Here is a 19,376-nt window from a genome sequence, read left to right as displayed (position 1 = left end):
TAATCATAATAACTAAAGGGGTTTTGTATTTTCTTAATTTTATAAAGCATAGACTTTAACTTTCAGTTTACAACAACTACTATCACTATTATTGTTGTTGTTGCTGTTGTTTTCAGCCTGCAGATAGCTCTTACATGTTTGATCCCTAGCTGACTTTGAATTACAATATATCAGACTAGGAAAGCAATGGGGAAATCTTCATCTAAATCTTTGCCTACTTTAGATAAGTGACCTTAGCACAGTTTCTTGGCCATCAAAGGATTATAAATTAAGAGCTTGTATTATGTCATATCCCAGTGGGACAAGAAGCTTCCTTGTTGTCCCTGCCTTCTAGCCTTGGTGGTAATTTACCAAGATGAACACTTGAGCACCCAAGATGCTTATACACATAAGCTAGTACATGTAAATGGTTATTATGTCTATCCTGAGAGGCAAGATATGAAATCGGTAAAGTGTATCCAATTTGCTAATTAAATATCTTTATTAAAGTTCTTGAGTGCTGTTATTTCTTTGTTATTTTAGAACAGCCCTCATGCTTGCTGTGCAGCATAGCTCATCAAGTATCGTCAGCCTCCTCCTTCAGCAAAATATAAATATCTTTTCTCAAGACATGTTTGGCCAAACTGCTGAGGATTATGCTGTTTGTTGTGATTTGAGAAGGTATATGCTTATATTAGGTTAATACTACATTAAGGTTTAAAATAATTACAAATATTGCATCTTATACATTAGGTGAGAGTTCATAGTTTGGTTGAAGTAGTTTGGAATGGCAACAAGTTAGTCCACTTTTTAGCCAGAAATCAAACAGAAAGCTAGACTAGTTAGAAGTAGCAATGAGTGCAAGATTCTTTCAGAATCTTTGAAGACCTTTATCCCTAGGGATCTCAGTGTTGTTCATTTCATTCCAAGTATTACCCTTGTATGTGAGACATAAATAATGTCACATCTTTTACTTTCTTTTTTTCTTTCTTCTTTCTTCTTCTTTTTTTTAAACAAAGTCTCACTATGTTGCCCATGTTCCTGAGCTCAAGTGATTCTCCTGCCTCGGCCTCGCAAAGGCCACCATGGCTGGCCTGACTTTCCAAATTAGTTGTTGGGTCTTGAAATGTCCAGTTTAGCAGAAAATCTTGTATTTATTCCCTGGGGCTATCTCTTATGCCTTCCTGCTTTGGATTTTTCAAAAAGCTAAGGGGTTCCCTAAGTCCAAGGAAGACAATCTTGCTTTACAAGTCAGAAGAAGGGGGGAAAAGGCCGTTCTAGTCATTCTGTTGTTTCCATTGATTCACTTCCTGTATTGCTGCCATTGTAACTTGTCCTGCAATCTGGTAATGATTGACTTTTGGCACCAGGATGCCCTTACTGATTCAGATCCCTCTCTCTTCATGATGACTCATACACAGTGTCCACAGCTACAGTGTTTTTTAGTTCATGTACATAGATAGGCTCAGCCATTGTTCCCAGCACCCTGCTCTGGCAGAAAGGCCTCCTAGCTTTACCCACACACGTAGTGAGTAAATTGACCTTCTCCCTAATACTAAAAACCTTATTTGTAGCCCACGTCTTAGCTTGGCCTAGCCTATACCTTCATGGTATGTTATCCTTTGAGACCAGTGTCCATCTGTTCTCTAGCAAATATTAGTTGGATTGTACTCAACAGTCAGGGATGTTCAAATAACGTTGCAGGAAGAGAGCAGAGGTCCCTTTGCCTTTTGTTGTCACATCTGTACCTTGAGCCTTTTTTCTGTCCCGTGTAGCCTTTTGTTAGATAGCAGAATGTTCCACATTATCCTTCAATAGAGTAATGAGCACCAACTTGGAGTTGGCCCCTCAAGTAATGTGTTTCCATAATAATGAAAACCTGTCAGGCTCTTTGCATCTCCACCTCAAGTTTTTAAAATATTTTAAAATTCTACCTCACAGGAAGTCATTCAACAGAATTCTCTGTATCTAAAGTAGGTAATTTAGATTTAACAGAGCTAAGCCTCATCCATGACTTTTGAGTATCCGTGTATAAAACAGGGCTTTATACTTGTTTCAGCAGCACATATTCTAAAATTGGATCATTACAGAACAGATAAGCATGCCTGCTGCCTAAGGATGGCACACAAATTCAGAAAGCATTCCACATGTTGCATGGTCCCCAGAAGGTCATTTGACTATTTGTTAACTAGCTTCAAGGAAATAATGTGAGTCAAACCAAAACAGGAGTCACCCAATATGGAAATTGTTATTATGATCTTTATAGAAGTATTCATGTAAGGTGATCTGTGAAATGAGAACAGAGCTGAGTGGCATAAGGGATGTTACATGCAAATATGTTGTTAGTACATGACTTGGAAATGAAGAAACATCAACTTGCATCTCTTTCATGGAACTGAAAAACAATACAAGCAAGGCTTTGTCTTGTGTGTCAGTCGGAGAGGACCCAGAAGATGCAGCCTCTGACACAGACCTGCTGGCTCTGAGTTTGAGGAGGTAGAGAAGGAATGGTAGTTGTCCCAGCCAGGTTTTGACATCTATTAGTTTTCTGCCCTTGGTGTGATTGATGAGCTCAGTAATAGGGGACAATTAGGTTATATGTTTTAATGAGACAATAATATATTTATATATAAATTTAGTTATAAGTTATGAGCTAGCTAAAATGCTCTGAACTATAAGCCACAATGAATAGAACTAATAACCAAAATTAGCACTTAATAATATTCTCTGAAAACTGTGACATTCAAATATTAGAACCTATGAAAAAACACCCATCAGGTTTTATTTGAGATTCCAAAATTGTTCCAGCAATGCAGCTCAAGAATAAATTTTTCCATTGCTTTACTATTTCTCTGAACATTTAAACATTTTACCTCATTACATCCTCCTAACAACCTAGTGAAGTCAAGTAGTAAAATCTTTGTTTTTTAGAAGAAGCCGTGGAGCCTAAGAGAAGCAACTGGTCTGAAAACAAAATACCTATTGGTCACAGAGCGAGGACTTACTCTGAGTGCAGGACGGTTTCCAGGCTGTTAAGCTAATTAGAATTAACTTACTGAGTTATGTTTTTCTCAGTTTATGAGTACTTCCTGTTTTTCTTCTTTAATTAGAAGCTTAATAAGTTTATACAGCTTAAAATTTTAAAGTGTATTGGACATTAGAGTTCTGATATTAGCTCTGATATTGTCTGAAATGCTTTAAGAATTTAATATGTTTGGTAAATATTTTTCATATCACTATTAAAATACTAATTTTATTTATTACATTTATTATGCATAGCATTCAACAACAAATTTTGGAACATAAAAATAAGATACTTAAAAATCATCTTCGAAATGACAATCAAGGTAAGACTTCTGATAGTAAATTTCTCATTTCTCTTGGTGGTCTTACTGATTTTAAAAAGCAAAATTACAGGCCAGGCGTGGTGGCTCAAACATGTAATCCCAGCTCTTTGGGAGGCCAAGGCGGGTGGATCACCTGAGGTCAGGATTTTGAGACCAGCCTGGCTAACATGGTGAAACCCCATCTCTACTAAAAATACGAAAATTAGCTGGGCATGGTGGCGGGCGCCTGTAATCCCAGCTACTTGGGAGGCTGAGGCAGGAGAATCACTTGAACCCAGGAAGTGGAGGTTGCAGTGAGCTGAGATGGCACCACTGCACTCTAGCCTGGATGAAAGAGCGAGACTCTATCTCCGAAAAAAACCAAAAAAAGTAAGATTATGTATTTTTAATCATAAAAGAGCAGTTTAAAATATGTATATTTATGTATAAATTAATTTTTTAAATTTAATTTCTTTAGTTTAGAATTCAGTTATTTAAGTTAGTTCTCAATCTCAAACAGTATTCTCTGAAAAAAATTCGTTTATGATCCCTGAAATTCTACATTATATTTTTGTATTAATATAAATAAGAAATTAGATTTTTAAGTTAACATGTTGCATTTTCCTCTATAATTACATTGTTACAAATTGCACTTGTTATGCAAATGGATCTTCTATTTAACTTTTATAGTAAATGGTTTATATTTAGTAAATAAATGTTAATTACAGTTGATTCTTGAATGTTGTGGGAGTTAGGGACTCTGATCCCTATGCAGTTGAAAATCTGAGTATAACTTTGACTCCTTCCAAACATAACTACTAATAGCCTACCATTGACTGGAAACTTTACTGATAACATAAACAGTCGATGAACACATAGTTGGTATGTGTTGCATTATTATATACTATGCTTTTAGAATAAAATAAGCTAGAGAAATGAAGCTGTTACAAAGAAAATCATAGAAAAGAAAAAAACATACCTACTATTCATAAACATAAGTGAATCCTCCCAAAGGTCTTCATCTTCATCATCTTCAGGTTAATTAGGCTGAGGAGGAAGAAAATGGTTGGTTTTGCTGTCTCTTGGTTGCAGAAGCAGAAGAAAAATCTGCATATAAGTGGACCCCTGCAGTTCAAACTCTTATTGTTCAGGGTCAAGTGTATTACACAGGAATCTGTGTCACTAAGAAAGTAACTGTCTTTAGAACTGGGAATTCAACAATCCCTTTCTGATACCATAAACAAATGGCAATAAGAACCATACAAATAGGAGATTATTTCTGAAGATACCTACTGAATGCAGAAGACAGAAAAGTAATCCCTTCCCGAGAAGCAGAAATTATGTTACATATTCTTATACAAACAAGGTCTACTTTTAATTTATTCACCATAAGTTGGAACCTCATGAGATATATTCACTTCTTAGAACAAGCTGTGTTTTTTTATATGCTGGATAATTATAATAATAGTAATTTTGTTGGGACAAGATAATCTGTTACCAGGCTGGGCGTGGTGGCTCATGCATGTAATCCCAGCACTTGGGAGGCCAAGGAAGGCAGATCACTTGAGGTCAGGAGTTTGAGACCAGCCTGGCCAACATGGTGAAACCCTATCTCTACTAAAAGTACAAAAAGTAACCAGGCATGGGGGTGGGCACCCATATTCCCAACTACTCGGGATGCTGAGGCAGGAGAATTGTTTGAACCTTGGAGGTGGAGATTGCAGTGAGCTGAGAACGTGCCACTGCACTCCAGCCTGGGTGACTGAGCAAGATTCCATCTCAAAAAACAAAAAAAAAACTCTGGTAACCATTAGGCAAGAGATGATCATAATAAATATTCCAATAACCAAACTCTAGGCTCAAAAAATTTTTTTAAATTATAATAAAATTATAAAAATGGTTCACAATAACAAAAGTATAACACCTAATGTGTTGTACAGTCTGAACTGTATAAAGACACCGTTAATTTAGTATATATTTATCAAACCACTTCTATAAGTTAGGTTTGGCAAATGCACGAGACAAAGATGGAATTGACGTAGTTTTTGTCTTTAAGGTGCTCATAATAGAATATTAGAATATAGATAACTATTTAATTTTTGTGTTTTTTAACAGACTTTTTAAGAAAAATATTTTAATTCATTCATATACTTGTCCACTTAAAAAATAACTATCATATATCTTTTATAGACTAAGCATTTTTCCAATGTTACAAAATACATTTAAAAAATACAGTTAGGAGATTGTTATTACCACTGTTATTTATTTACCACCTTAAATAGTGCTTACTGTATGTCCAATGTCACCTGGGAGCTTATAGTTATTATTTATTATATATGTATCATGTTCAGTACGTGCCAAGCACGTTTATGTTTGTGGTAATGAATGCAAGCTTCTAAAATGTGGGTAGGATTTAGGGTAAGCATGCAGAGTGGGTGGAACTTTGCCAGGTAAGGAGGCAGAGGGATGATGCTTGGCAGAAGGAGTATCTAACAAGCTTGCATGTTTGACAGAAGCAGCAGCCACGAGGAATGAAAGTTTTAAAACACGAGGAGCAAGTTCAAAAGATAGGACACCTGAGTGAACTTTGTAGAGTTTATGAGCAGTTCAAATTTACTAGTGCAAAAAAATATATATGGAGAGCTTGTTAATGAGGTGAAAATAGCTTACAGTTATTATTTATTACGTATTTATCGTGTTTAGTATGTGTCAGTGAAGGCAGGCTTAGGAGAGACTTTGTTGTTGGTTTACCTGTGTCTAGAAACAAGTCCAGTAAAAGACTTTTAATAGTATAGAACTGAGTAGATCTTATCCTGTAGGCCAGGGGAAACTTCTGAGGTAGAATGCTTTTGACTGCAGATACTAGAGGACATAACAGTGGCCAAACCATAAGAACCAGACTTGTTTTGGTTGTCTGGTAATATTATTGGATCCCACATGTTCCTCTTTCAGCTATGCTGTTGACAGTGTCTTGTTCATGTCTCCTTTCATGGTTGGCTACTTAGCAACAGCTCCAAACATCATGTTCTCACAAGACAGTATCTAAAGGCTGGAAGGGCTGCTTTTCTTCACATGTGTCTTTTAAATTGGGAGAAAACTCAGAACCTTGCAGGGGACTTTTTGTAATTTTTTTTTTTTTGGGGGGGGGATGTAGTCTCTCTCTGTCGCCAGTCTGGAGTCCAGTGGCACGATCTCGGCTCACTGCAGCCTCCACCTCCCAAGGTCAAGCAATTCTCCTGCCTCAGCCTCCCGAGGAGCTGGGACAACAGGCACATGCGACCAAGCCCAGGTAATTTTTCTATGTTTAGTAGAGACGGGGTTTCACCTTGTTGTCCAGGATGGTCTCGGTCTCTTGACCTTGTGATCCGCCTGTCTCGGCCACCCAAAGTGCTGGGGTTACAGGCATGAGCCACCGTGCTCAGCCCTTTTTGTAAAATTTTATTAGCTGGGTCACACCACATACTCATTCCTAAACCAGGCACTGAGAAAGCAAATGTGGTTATGTGATTAGCTTTGAATAATCACTTACCTTTTGAAGCTGGAGAGGAGTATTGAGATAATAAATATCCAAATAGATTTGTGATTCTCCAGCAAGAAACAACAAGGAACTGCTCTTGGGTAGGGAGCCAGCAGTGTTTGCTGTAGAAATTCATTGGAAAATTGTGAGCAGGGGAGGCATTAGATTCAATTTGAGAATTAGGGCATTCTGTTCAGGGTATAAAGCAGGGATTGGCAAACTTTTTCTGTAAAGGGCCAAATAGGAAATATTTTAGGCCATGTGGTCTCTCTTTCTCTCTCCCTCTCTCTCTCTCTCTCTCTTTCAAGAACGATTTAAGCAGCTGAAGGCCATGTGATCTCTGTCGTAGCTACTCAACCCTGCTATTGTAGTGTGAAAGCAGTCATAGGCAGCATGTCAGTGAATAGGCATGACTGTACTCTCATAAAACCTTACTGAGAAAAAACTTATGGTAGGCAGGATTTGGCCTGTGGTCTGCAGTGTGCTGACCCATTTTGTAGAGGGTAGATGGAGGATGGGTGTCACCTGGGAGCATATAGTTATTATTTACTAGAAATTTATTATGTTCATTAGATGCCATGCACTTTTAAATTTGTGGTGATGACTGCAAGCTTCTAAAAAAATGGGTAGGATTTAGGGGAAGCCTGCAGAGTGAGTGAAACTTTGCCAGGTAAGGAGGCAGAGGGATGATGTTTTCTAGAAGGAATAGCTAACAAGCTTGCATGTTTGGCAGAAACAGCAGCTGTGAAGCCTGCAAATTTGAAAAAAAGGAAAGAAGGTGCAAAAGGTAAGACACTTGAGTGTCTCTGCTCTTAACCATGTGAAGAGACGGGGAGACAAGGGAAGCTTCAGCCGTAGTTAATGCTGTAGTTTCCTTGTCACAAATCCATGGAGTCCATGAGTCTATTACAAGGTTTTCACCCATCCATTATAAAATAAAACGGTGGAGCTCCAGTTTATTCATTTGAAAATATTGGTGTTGCCAGGGATGGTGGCTCCTGCCTGTAATCTTGTCAGTGTTGGAGGCTGAGATAGAAGCATCCCTTGAGGCTAGGAGGTCCAGCAGCCTGGGCAACATCGCCAAATCTTGTGTCTATTTTTTAAAAATCTGTAGCTGGGTGTGGTGTTCTGCCCCTGTGATCTCAGTTACTTGGGAGGCTAAAGCAGGAAAATTACTTGAGCCTAGAAGTTTGATCCTGCAGTTAGTTATGATAGAAACCTTACACTGTAGCCTAGGTGGCAGAGTGAGACCCCATCTCTAAGAAAAATCAAGTCAAATAGGATAAGATACAATAAAGTAAAATGTTGGTCTTTTTCTTGGAATTATGCGTTTCTAATTTGTTTTGCTTTTTTTATAAATTTAAGAAACAACAGTAATAGTTGGTTTATATAAGGCTTTCAGAAACTGGCTTCTGCCCAAATCTCCATCTGCAGCCCTTTCTCTGTCTGCCTCTTTTTCTGGCATTACTGAGCTGCTGGTGATGCCCCCGTCACCGTCCCTCTCATGTAGACAAATACGTACACTCTGGGAGACTTCTCTCCCTCTCTTGCCACTGCCTGGCATGTACTATCTTTCCTGCCCTCTGCCTCTTTTAATCTGGTGAACCTCACTGTCTAAGTCTCAGCCCATGCATGATCTCTAGAAAAACCATCCCTGACAGCTTTTATTCTCATTCTTTAAACCCCAGTGCCTACCACTTAGCAGGAACTCAATTAAACATTTAGTAAAATAAAGACTTTATACAAAGATGATTGCTACAGTCTAGCAACAAAGGGGATAGACGTGCAAAAACATGATGCGCAGTTCAGATGGTGAAGTGACACTAGAAAAATGGACACTAGAAAAATGGACTAAGGGAGCCCCAAGGACGGAGAGCCTGTGTATGTGGAGAATGATAGCCAGATTCAAGGAGGACTTCACATAGCATTTTGAGCCTTTTTTCCTTTTTTCTTTTTCTGTTTTTGGAAACAAGTTCTTACTGTGTCATCCAGGGTAGAGTGCAGTGGCATGATCGAGACTCACTGCAAACTGAAACTCCTGGGCTTAAGGGATCCTCTTGCCTCAACCTCTTGAGTAGCTGGGACTACAGGCACACACCACCATACCTGGCAAATTTTCTGTAGAGTCAGGATTTCACTATGGTCTCCAGACTGGCCTTAAACTCCTGGCTTTAAGCAGTTATCCCACCTGGACCTTCCAAAGTGATGGGATTACAGGTGTGAGCTACTGTGCCCAGCCTACATTCTGAGTCTTACAACACAAAAATACATTTATCAGAATAGTAGAGGAAAACATTTCAGATGTAAAAAACAGGGTGTACATTATAAAGGTGTAACAGTAACAAAAATTTTGCAAATTATTAGTAAATAACTTAGCATGTTGTTTAAAAGATACTATTATGAAGTAGAGAATGGTAAAGTGTTACTTTATATGTTTTCACTGTATTTTTAAATTTTGTTTTGTTTCCAGCAGTTTTGTTTATTTACATTGGGTGGAATAATTTGTGGGTGACCCTGAGACTTTTGCATGTCTTGAACCTGCTGATATCTAGTGTCTCCCCAAGTGGTTTGTTAAAGTTTTAGGTAATTAGAAGTGCTTCTTAAAAATGTAAATATTCCAATAAACATTTAGCTTCATTTAAACTCTCAATTTATAAAATAAAAGTATGTTATTTTGTATCCATTTTAATAAAGATTATAGTCTTTATTCTAAGTCATTCATTTTAACTGAACATATGGATTTGTCAGCAGAACACAACTTAAAAGTGGCTTCAGAGGAAAAGCAAGAAAGGCTTGAAAGAAGTGGAAATAAACAGCCACAGGTATATAGCAATTTAAATTTCTGGTTTACTATTGGTTTGTTTGTTTGTTTTTCTTTAATACCATAGCATAGTCCAAATGAAGTGACCTTATAGGCTATCCTTTTAGAATCCAACAGATCGTAATTTCATATTGAATTTTAAAACATTTTAGCCAGTTATAAAATTTAAAATATTCTTACAGTCTGTAGTAACTCATAGCTATCTGTACCCTTGGAATTGAGGCCAGAAATTTCCAGAAGTCGCTTTGCTCTTTTATTTTTATAACCTTCTTCATGATAAAGAAGGTAACATCAGAAATGGAGTTGTATTACTAAGCAAGAGAAATTATGAACAATTGGACAGTGATGGCCCCTGAGTTCACCTCATGTTAAAGGAGTGGTTCCCAGTGGTTCGAACTTTGCAGTTTTATGTTGCTGGTCACCAGTGCTGAGGTTAAAGACTTCGTCTGTTTTTTGGTTTCTGGTTGCCTTTGGTGTCTATGTTCAGGGAGAGGATGGGGTCATAAAATCAGCCCAACTGCCTATTGAGAGAATCATGCCTTCCAGAAAGGGACTTTGGTGTCAGAGTACAAACAATAACTTTCTTGTTTTAACATAAATAGAAAATGCTATTAAAATTTTTTAACCCAGTGTCACTAGTGGAGCTTAGAATATATTAGACCTGGATATAAGCAGATAACTTTCTAGATAACACTGTCATATTACAGTACAATATTTGAAGTAGAATCTAAAAATTTTCTTGTCTTTCTGATTGGTATTCATTTTGGCTTCTAATAATTTAGCATTTGCCAACTCTTTAGTTAATCCTCAGAGATATTAATTCACTGTAGGGGTTCACTATTTAGGGTATGCTGAGGTAAAAATCCTTTGAAGAGAGAAAGCCTATAGAATACTACATATCATCTGTGAACCCATTTCTGTCAGATTTAATTCATAATGAATTAAGTTTACTCCAAACAAACAGAGTTAAGCTTCCTGACTCATGTTTTTCTCCTATATTAAGCCAAGGCAAATTATTTTTTACTTCTTAGTTATAATCCAGTAACTTAGGGGTAGTAAAACATAGATTAAGTTTCACAGTTCAATTTTAATTATTTTCTATTTTTTCTTTGTTCATACTTAATTGAGACTAGAGTTAATTTTAAAACATGCACCCTGTCAGAAAAGACATCTGAGAAACAAAAGACGCAAATTAATTTTCACTTTTGCACCTGCAAAAAAAAAAAAAAGTCTCAAGAACCAGAACTGGGTAAAAATTGTAATAAAGACGATATATCTGTATATTCAGGACTTCCTTTAAAATTCATTACAAAGACTCACACCTGTAATGCCAGCACTTTGGGAGGCCTAGGCGGGCGGATCACCTGAGGTTGAGAGTTTGAGACCAGCCTGACCAACGTGGAGAAACCCCGTCTCTACTAAAAATACAAAATTAGCCAGATGTGGTGGCACATGCCTGCAATCCCAGCTACTCGGGAGGCTGAGGCAGGAGAATCGCTTGAACCTGGGAGGCAGAGGTTGTGTTGAGCCAAGATCATGCCATTGCACTCCAGCCTGGGCAACAAGAGTGAAAGTCCATCTCAAAAAAAAAATTCATTACAAAAAAGTTCAACTGAAGATTGTTGAAAGTTTTGAAAAATCCAAAATTACTGTTTGTCCTGAGGAAGAGCTCTTACGTTGTAAACCTAAAGAGGGACAAAGTTAAAGGGAGTGCCCCGTAATCTGATGAATCATATCCCTGATAATATCCCTGAGGAAGCAGATACACCTGGAGTGTCTTAACTCTGTAGTATTCCAGGCATTGCCTGAACAGAACGAGCCCATCTCACTCAGGTCTTGTCATTGCATTTACACTCGGAGTCCCTCAAACACACTTGCCAGTCGTCTTCTAAGCTTTATTCAAATGAAAATAAATCAGACTGTAAAAATTGTAACAAACCAGACATGTCGCCATTTCTCACAGAGATGAAGAAGAAAGAGAATTGTTGTAATGATACAGAAATTGAAAAATTAAGGAACCCAGTAGTTATGGCTGAAATGAAAGAAGACTAAGAGTTTGATATTCAAATGACAAGAAAATACAACCCAAAATACCACAGATTGGAAATTAGACATTAGACATTGGCCTCAGTCTAGAGATGCAAAAAGTCTTTTTGGTTTGTGGTTTGCTCACTTCAAAGAATTGAAGCATGTAATATGGATAGAAAGCTACAGTATTTCTGCTGTTACAGACACTTACAAAAACCGAAAACCAATACAGCGCTTGTTCCACAAGCCATATGGAACTTAGAAGCTCTTCTAAAGCTTAGAAGATGACTGGCAAGTGTGTTTCAGGGACCCACATGTGACAGTCCCACTGCTAATATCTATAAAAGCATGAAACCCGAATTAGAAAATGTGAGTTATTCTCCACCACATAGTGACAGAACATCAAAAGCATATGTAGAAGAAGACTTACAGCAAGATATGCAAAGGCTTAAGCATGAGGTGAGCTTGTTACAAGTAGAGGTCCTGGCTTTGAAGAAAAGAAGTTCAACTATAAAAAGAAAGAGGTTCCCTTGCTGCTTCTCTTATTATAAGTTATCTGATTCTTTCTGGTTCTCTACTCAAGAAAATCTCATGTGTATAGTTACAGTGGGGTTATCTAAATGTGTAGTTACGTGTCAAAGTAGATTAGTGCTGCTATCTAAATGACAGTGCTGGAAAACATTCCCATAATCTTTGCTCATTGATCAACTTAAGTCTCACTATGAGTCTTCCAAGTGGCATATGCGCTGGGAAAATTATTTAACCATATACCATGTGACCTTCTGAACTAGATAAGCATAAGGGAAATTGCTAAAGAAATAATGTCTAGATTCTTTTTTCTATATTCATTTTAATATGAATTACATTTATTTAAATGATAAAATGGTAATACAATGGGAGGGAAGCAATGACTGAGAAGAGACATGAAAATGTGTCTGACCTTGAGAGTTGCAACAAATATTTCCAGCCAAAGACGTCTGTTTAATGTGCTTCATGCATGCAGGTTTATCTGTTTGACTCAAACTGTTTAAACTTATAATTCCATCATGGCCACTTTAAATAATTTTGGAAACAAATATATATACTTTCACATATTTAAAAAAATCATCACTCTCCAATGTTTCTGTTGAATCAGACTTTTACATGATGTTGTTTCATAAAATATGGTAGGTTTTGAGATGTATGATTTTATCATATAAGTACCATAACTCCTCAGCCAAAAATTTAGCATTTGACTCTGTAGTAGAAGGCTGAGTTCTGTACATTGTGTTCTAAAGATAGACAAAAATCTAGAGATTTTCTTTCAAAGTAAAAGCAGATGAGGCCTCCCACCACCCTCTGAGCCATTAAATTGCTTTGCCAAAGTCACACCTTTAATTTATTTGATGAATTTAATGCATTTATCTGGTAATTTATGTAATTCAGCAACATGTAATTGTATCTTCCCTTTTGGTGCCACGAAATGCTAGGTAATGCCACCTTAGGAGCGTTGAGTGAGTTACTTAATATTTCTTGGTTTTACTTCCCTTATCAAGTAGATAATGGGGCTAGAGTGGACAACTATACTGTATATCTTCCAGCTATAAACTTTTGTGGTAAGTGAATGTAAATTTGAGGAACATCTCATTTTCCAGGATTCTGCACTAGCAACTCAGCAGTTTCACTCAGCTCCTTGTGTTGTGGCAAACTTTGGTTCCTCTATTTCAGTGAGCACCTTCACTTTTTTGGTATCCCAGGATCCAAATGAAAAAATAAGGAGAACAAACAGTGGGGAAAAGAATAGCTTAGTGCAGAAAAGGGAAAGCTTCTTTTCTGTTTCTGAAGCCCCACATGTCACATCCTCTCAATCTGGCTATTTCATGGAGAATCCAGGTGACAAAGACAGAGACACATTTTATGCCTGTGTCTTTTTGTTTCTCTGTTTTTGTGTTGATACATTTACACCACAGAAGTACCTGTGATCTGATGGAGAACTAGAAGTAGAATCAGAAGCCCTGAGGAAAATCCTGCAGCTTGCTTATGTTTTTAATCTCTCTTCTTTAAGGATTGTGATGATTAAATAAGTTCATCAATGTATGTATGTAGAAGTGCTTAGTACAATGTCTAGATTTATGATTTAGTAAATGTAATTCTTACAACTGACTAAAAAATGTTGAGTCAAATCACAATAGAATATGATCAGAGAAACAGAACTTTTAAAACTTTGAGAGATTTTATCTGTCCAAATAGATGTGGAGGTAAAGCTCTTGCTCTAGGGTGGTGTCTGGGTTAGATATCAGAGTATAAATGCAATTTTCTTTTTTCAAGATTTTAGTCAAAATTTTTAACATTTAACTTTATGCTTTGAGTTTGTTGTAATTCAGAGAAAGGTTTTTCCAATTCTGATATTCTTAAAAATTCTCTAGAGTGTGTGTGTGTGTGTGTGTGTGTGTGTGTGTTTACTTTTATGGATTCATTGACATCAAATAAATTTATTTTTTTTTTTTTTTTGAGACGGAGTCTCACTCTGTCGCCCAGGCGTGAGTGCAGTGGCCGGATCTCAGCTCACTGCAAGCTCTGCCTCCCGGGTTTACGCCATTCTCCTGCCTCAGCCTCCCGAGTAGCTGGGACTACAGGCGCCCGCCACCTCGCCCGGCTAGTTTTTTTGTACTTTTTAGTAGAGACGGGGTTTCACCGTGTTCACCAGGATGGTCTCGATCTCCTGACCTCGTGATCCGCCCATCTCGGCCTCCCAAAGTGCTGGGATTACAGGCTTGAGCCACCGCGCCCGGCCTGACATCAAATAAATTTTTGAACTTTTTGAAATGTATGCTAAGGTTCAAGGTTTTACTTCAACTTTTTCTCCAGTTTGATATCCACTTACAGCAACTTTTAATTCCATGAATGTACAGGTTGTTCTTTCACTTCAGAAATAACCATGATATGTTATTTTGTTGAGTGCTAGCTAAAAATTTGTTTTGTTTTATTTAGGATTCTCAAAGTTATGGAAGAAAGAAGGATGTGATGTATGGAAATTACATGTTGAAGAGAGACATTGCCATGCTCAAACAGGAATTATACACAATAAAAAATGACAGTCTCAGAAAGGAAAAAGAATATATTCAGGAAATTAAAAGTATTACAGAAATGAATGCTAACTTTGAAAAGAGTGTAAGACTCAATGATGAAATGATAACAAAAACAACGGCCCAGTATTCGCAACAGCTTAATGAACTGAAAGCTGAGAATACAAGGCTGAATTCAAAATTGGAGAAGGAAAAACACAGCAAAGAAAGACTAGAAGTTGAAGTTGAATCCCTCCATTCTAGCCTGGCCACTGCTATAAATGAGTACAATGAAATTTTGGAAAGAAAAGACCTGGAACTAGTTTTATGGAGAGCAGATGATGTTTCTGTACATGAAAAAATGGATTCCAATATTTCTCAATTAACAGATAAGAATGAGTTGCTTACCAAACAACTTTCTAAAGCTCGGGTGAAGTTCAGTACCTTAAAAGGTAAGCTTCATGAGACAAGAGATGCTCTCAGGGAAAATACACTGGCTTTAGAAAGTGTACAGATGGACCTAAAGCAAGCGCAGTATCGATTAAAGGAAATGAAGCAGATGCATCCAAATGAGGAAGCTAAAGAAAGTCAATCCTTTGGAAAGCAGAACTCTTTAGAGGAGAGAATACATCAAGAACTTGAAAATCTATTGCTTGAACAACAACTAAAGGATGCTTATAAGGAAGGCAATAATAAAGAGATAGTCATAAATATCCAAGAAGACTGTCTTGAGAATGGAAAGGAAGATCTTACAGAAGAAAAAAATATGGAATTAATGAATGAATATAATTATTTAAAAGAAAAACTGTTTCAGTATGAAAAAGAAGAAGCAGAAGGAGAAGTAAGTATGAAGAAAACTGTTTTTAACCTTCTGGAAACAAATTTAAGCATTTCATTCTGGCTGTATGTTGAACCTAGTTCAATATAAAAATAAATAGATGAAAATGTGTTTACCATACTGTATAATTCCATTTACATGAATCATCCAGGAAATACATGTATAGGAACAGAAAGAAGATTAATGTTTGTGTAGGGCTGGGGCTGGAAATGGGTGGTGACTGCTAATGGGCATGAGGGATTGTCCTGGAGTGATGAAAATGTTCTAAAGTTGGATTGTAGAGATGGTTGCACGACATAGTAAATTTACTAAAAATATTTGAACTGTTTGTTAAAACAGATAAATTCTATAAATCGTATTTCAACAAAGCTGTTTTAATAAAAATCATATTTCCACAAAGCTGTTTTAATACAAAACCAAAAAAATATGTTTACTGTATCAGCTTGGAAACATACTTTGTTTCCAGAAAATAAAAGGTAGAACTGGCAGATGCTTTCCTTTGAGTAAAGACATTATGTCACCAATGAAATTTTAGTAGATACAGAGCAATGTTGATAAGGGAGGTAGTCTTATACTACTGAAATAATAAATTTAATGTCTTTATGTTGCCACATTCTAAGACCATAATGAAGCAGGTAAATGGAAATGCTTGTACCTGAAATGTGTATTTTGAAATTAAGATTCAATTAAGTGAGCCGCTTTGACACTTTTAATTCTAGATTTCCCAGATGAAGTGAAGTTTGTTGCTGTGTCTTGTGATGCTTTTCCTTTAGTGACTCTCTCTTTTATGTATTTTGGTTGGTATAACTTTGTTTTGATTCATACCAATGTGACTTAAGTCTAAAAATATGTCAGTCTCACATTATGTATTTTTCTGACCACTTAGAATTTTAAAGACATCTACTTGTTATAAAATCACAATTTGGAATAAATGTCACAAATTTTAGCAAAAAAAAATTTGATATAATGTTCCCACTGGTAGGTATTTATAATTTATTGTGAATATTTTATGAATAATTAGCTCATAATTTACATTTTAAGTCTCAATGGCTATCATTTAGATATAACTCTTTCCCGTACAAGGATACTTGTAGCTGTCTGTGATTTATGAGTTTGACATTGAATCCCCATTTTCAGACTAATGAGGGGTGGCAGAGTTAACGGAGAGTGGGATGGAAGTGAGTACGGGACACAGATGTAGGAGCTGAGGTCAGGGAGGGAGTTAGAGGCCATGTTACCTAGGGCCTTGAAGGCCGTTGGAAATTTAATTTTATTCTGAGATAGGAATCTGTTGGAAGGATTTCAATAGGTGACTGAATATGTGAGGAACTCAGGTTGAGTTGAGGATCTAAGATGAATGAATAGCGGGCTGAATCCATCTGTCATGTAAGAGAATGATTTGGCAGGAAGATAACACCTTCTGTGCCCCTCACTGAATTCAGTAATAAAGAAGAATGTGTACATATGAGGAAAAGAAAGTGAATCTGTGTGTGTGGTAATAATTTTCAAAGCATGTATGCTAGAGTTAAATATTAACATAATTTAATAATAAGACACTTTATAAAATTGGTAACAAAAATATTTTATCAGGTGATTGTGAGACGACTTCAAGAAGAACTGGCTGATCACCTTAACAAATTTTCTATGTCAGAATCTCCACTGGAAGGTACATCACATTGTCATATTAATTTGGATGACACACGGGCTTCAAAGAAGAAATTATTTCAAGTAGGAAGTCAAGTATGTATGGAATTTAACATGTAGACCATTAATCTGTAGCTGGTTGAATAATATAAAGTGTTTAGGATACTAATTTCAGTGGACAGCCTGTTTTTGTAATTTCATTATAATTGATTATTACCATTTTATTATCTTTATAACGTACTTATTTCTTCAACTCTGGCTCTTGTTCTGACATTTTGAAAAATAGTTGCATATGTTTTCTCTTACAATATTTACTCTTGGGAAAGTTGAGAATGATACAATATTCCTCACAGAAAATTGACTTTTTTTCCTGTTAAACAGTATTTTTAGATAATTTCCTTATTGCCTTGGTGAGGCAAGCCAGATTGAGTCAGAGGAGAATGTTTAATGGAATATTGCAGAAAGTTGTCTTATTTCTTCACTTTTGTGAATGGACACAGAAGCTGTGCCTATTCATTTCATGGATTCTAGGTTAACTTGTACAGAAAGGTCATCATACTGTTCTTTGAAATGCACACGTTTTAGATTAATTCACAAACTGCTTGAAAAGTTAGGCATTGCCTTCATCTTCCTTTCATTTAAAATATACTGTAATGGCATAAAAATATTCAGATCTGATAGAGCATGTACATCCAAAATAGAGAGCTGAGAAAATTATCTTGATCCTACCATGAGATTTTTGAAACAATTTCACTGAGAGATAATTCACATGTCAGACAGTTCAACCATTTAAAATGTACAACTCAGTGTCTGTTAGTATATTCACAGCATTGTGTAATCATCAGCACAATCAATGCTAGAACATTTTCGCCACTCTGAAAAGCAACCCCACATCTCTTAGCCATGACTGCAACCCCTCTCCATGTCTCTCCACCTACCCCTACCCCATGTCTCTCCATCTACCCCAGTTATAGGCAACCACCGTCCACTTTTGTCTCCATAGATGTGTATGGTCTGCATATTTTATATACACAGAGTCATACAATATGAAGTCCTTTCTGACTGGCTCTTTCACTTAGCAGAATGTTTTCAGAATTTTATCCATGTTGTAGCACATATCAGTAGTTTATTCCTTCTTATTGTCTCATAATAGTCTATTTCATGGCTACACCAGTTTTCCATTCATTCGTCAGCTGATGGACCTGTAGGTTGTTTCCACTTTTTGGCTATTATGAAAACAGCTGTTGTGAACATTCATTTACAGGTTATTGTATGGATGTATGTTTTTATTTCTCTGCCATTGGACTTTATCCTAGCGTTAATTGGGCAGATGTCAGCCCCAGTTTTACCCATGCTGTCCTTCCTGCCTTCTCAGTTCCTGCTCATCTAGCCTCATTCATTCAGACCTGGCAGGCAATTTCCTCTTCATGAAGCTTTCTCTGACTGTTCTTACTCTCACTGACCTTACATCTCAGCACTTGTTGCCCAGTCTGCAGAATAACTTAGCCCTTAATTTGACATGGCTTTTATTTTTGATGGAAGATAATTTTGTCTCATCATAAATTTGCTTAAAGGGAAAATAATATCTGACATGCATGTCACCTATCCTTGTATAAATTGAAAATATTTTAGCTTGGCAGCTTTTAGCATAGAACAAAATATACCATACCAATTATTTCTTCTTTGAGACATTAACACAGTAAGTCTTTTATTCTAAGTGTATTTTTAGCAATTAAATATGAAATTAAAACCAATTAGTCTAATAAAGGAGAATTGTTCAATCAAATGCTCATGTTTTTCTCAGTATGAAAAAAGAATCTAAATTTGCCTTCCTTCACTATGTAGCCAAAACTGTATTTCTGGATGGTTGCCAGTTTGTCAGCTGAACAGTTCTGGGTGCAGCTTGTCTGATGAAAGCACAGCCCCTTAATCCGAGCGCTCAGCAGAGTACTCGTAAAAGCAGTGCCACAGCAACAGCTTCTGGGAGGGAATTGATTTAGAAGCCTTGATTTAGCAATAGAGTCCAGGGTTTTCAGCTCCGTGGCTCAGCCTGTCTCTGCTGGTCATGTCGGTTATGTACTACTCAATCCAGGAGGTGCTGTTTACATTGTACTACGTACATGACTGTTGCCCACTGAGTCATATGGAGAGAAAAGTAAGCTATAAATTATGCGCTCCC

The 19,376-nt window shown here is 36.8% G+C and overlaps 1 protein-coding gene and 1 non-coding gene across 17 annotated transcripts in view; both read left to right on the top strand.

Annotated features, from left to right (window-relative positions):
• The window catches only part of LOC126937714 (ankyrin repeat domain-containing protein 18A-like), an 82,786-nt gene that overhangs the window by 10,228 nt on the left and 53,182 nt on the right, over positions 1 to 19,376 (top strand). For 5 of the 16 annotated variants that reach the window (XM_050761364.1, XM_050761362.1, XM_050761363.1 and 2 more), the window contains exons 5-11: positions 523 to 660; positions 3,259 to 3,326; positions 6,460 to 6,594; positions 7,556 to 7,609; positions 9,571 to 9,644; positions 14,642 to 15,556; positions 17,144 to 17,293. In XM_050761364.1, the coding sequence (XP_050617321.1) occupies positions 523 to 660; positions 3,259 to 3,326; positions 6,460 to 6,594; positions 7,556 to 7,609; positions 9,571 to 9,644; positions 14,642 to 15,556; positions 17,144 to 17,293 (1,534 nt within the window). The remainder of the gene's footprint in view (positions 1 to 522; positions 661 to 3,258; positions 3,327 to 6,459; positions 6,595 to 7,555; positions 7,610 to 9,570; positions 9,645 to 14,641; positions 15,557 to 17,143; positions 17,294 to 19,376) is intronic. The other 11 variants (XM_050761372.1, XM_050761358.1, XM_050761357.1 and 8 more) reach the window with 9 other exon arrangements.
• On the top strand, positions 2,030 to 2,132 carry LOC126938142 (U6 spliceosomal RNA). The gene has a single exon (XR_007719974.1). It is a non-coding gene; the product is annotated as a U6 spliceosomal RNA (small nuclear RNA).

The sequence above is a fragment of the Macaca thibetana genome, chromosome 15 (assembly GCF_024542745.1).
Source record: "Macaca thibetana thibetana isolate TM-01 chromosome 15, ASM2454274v1, whole genome shotgun sequence".
Lineage (NCBI taxonomy): Eukaryota > Metazoa > Chordata > Mammalia > Primates > Cercopithecidae > Macaca > Macaca thibetana.
This window is presented reverse-complemented; position numbering and strand designations above follow the sequence as displayed.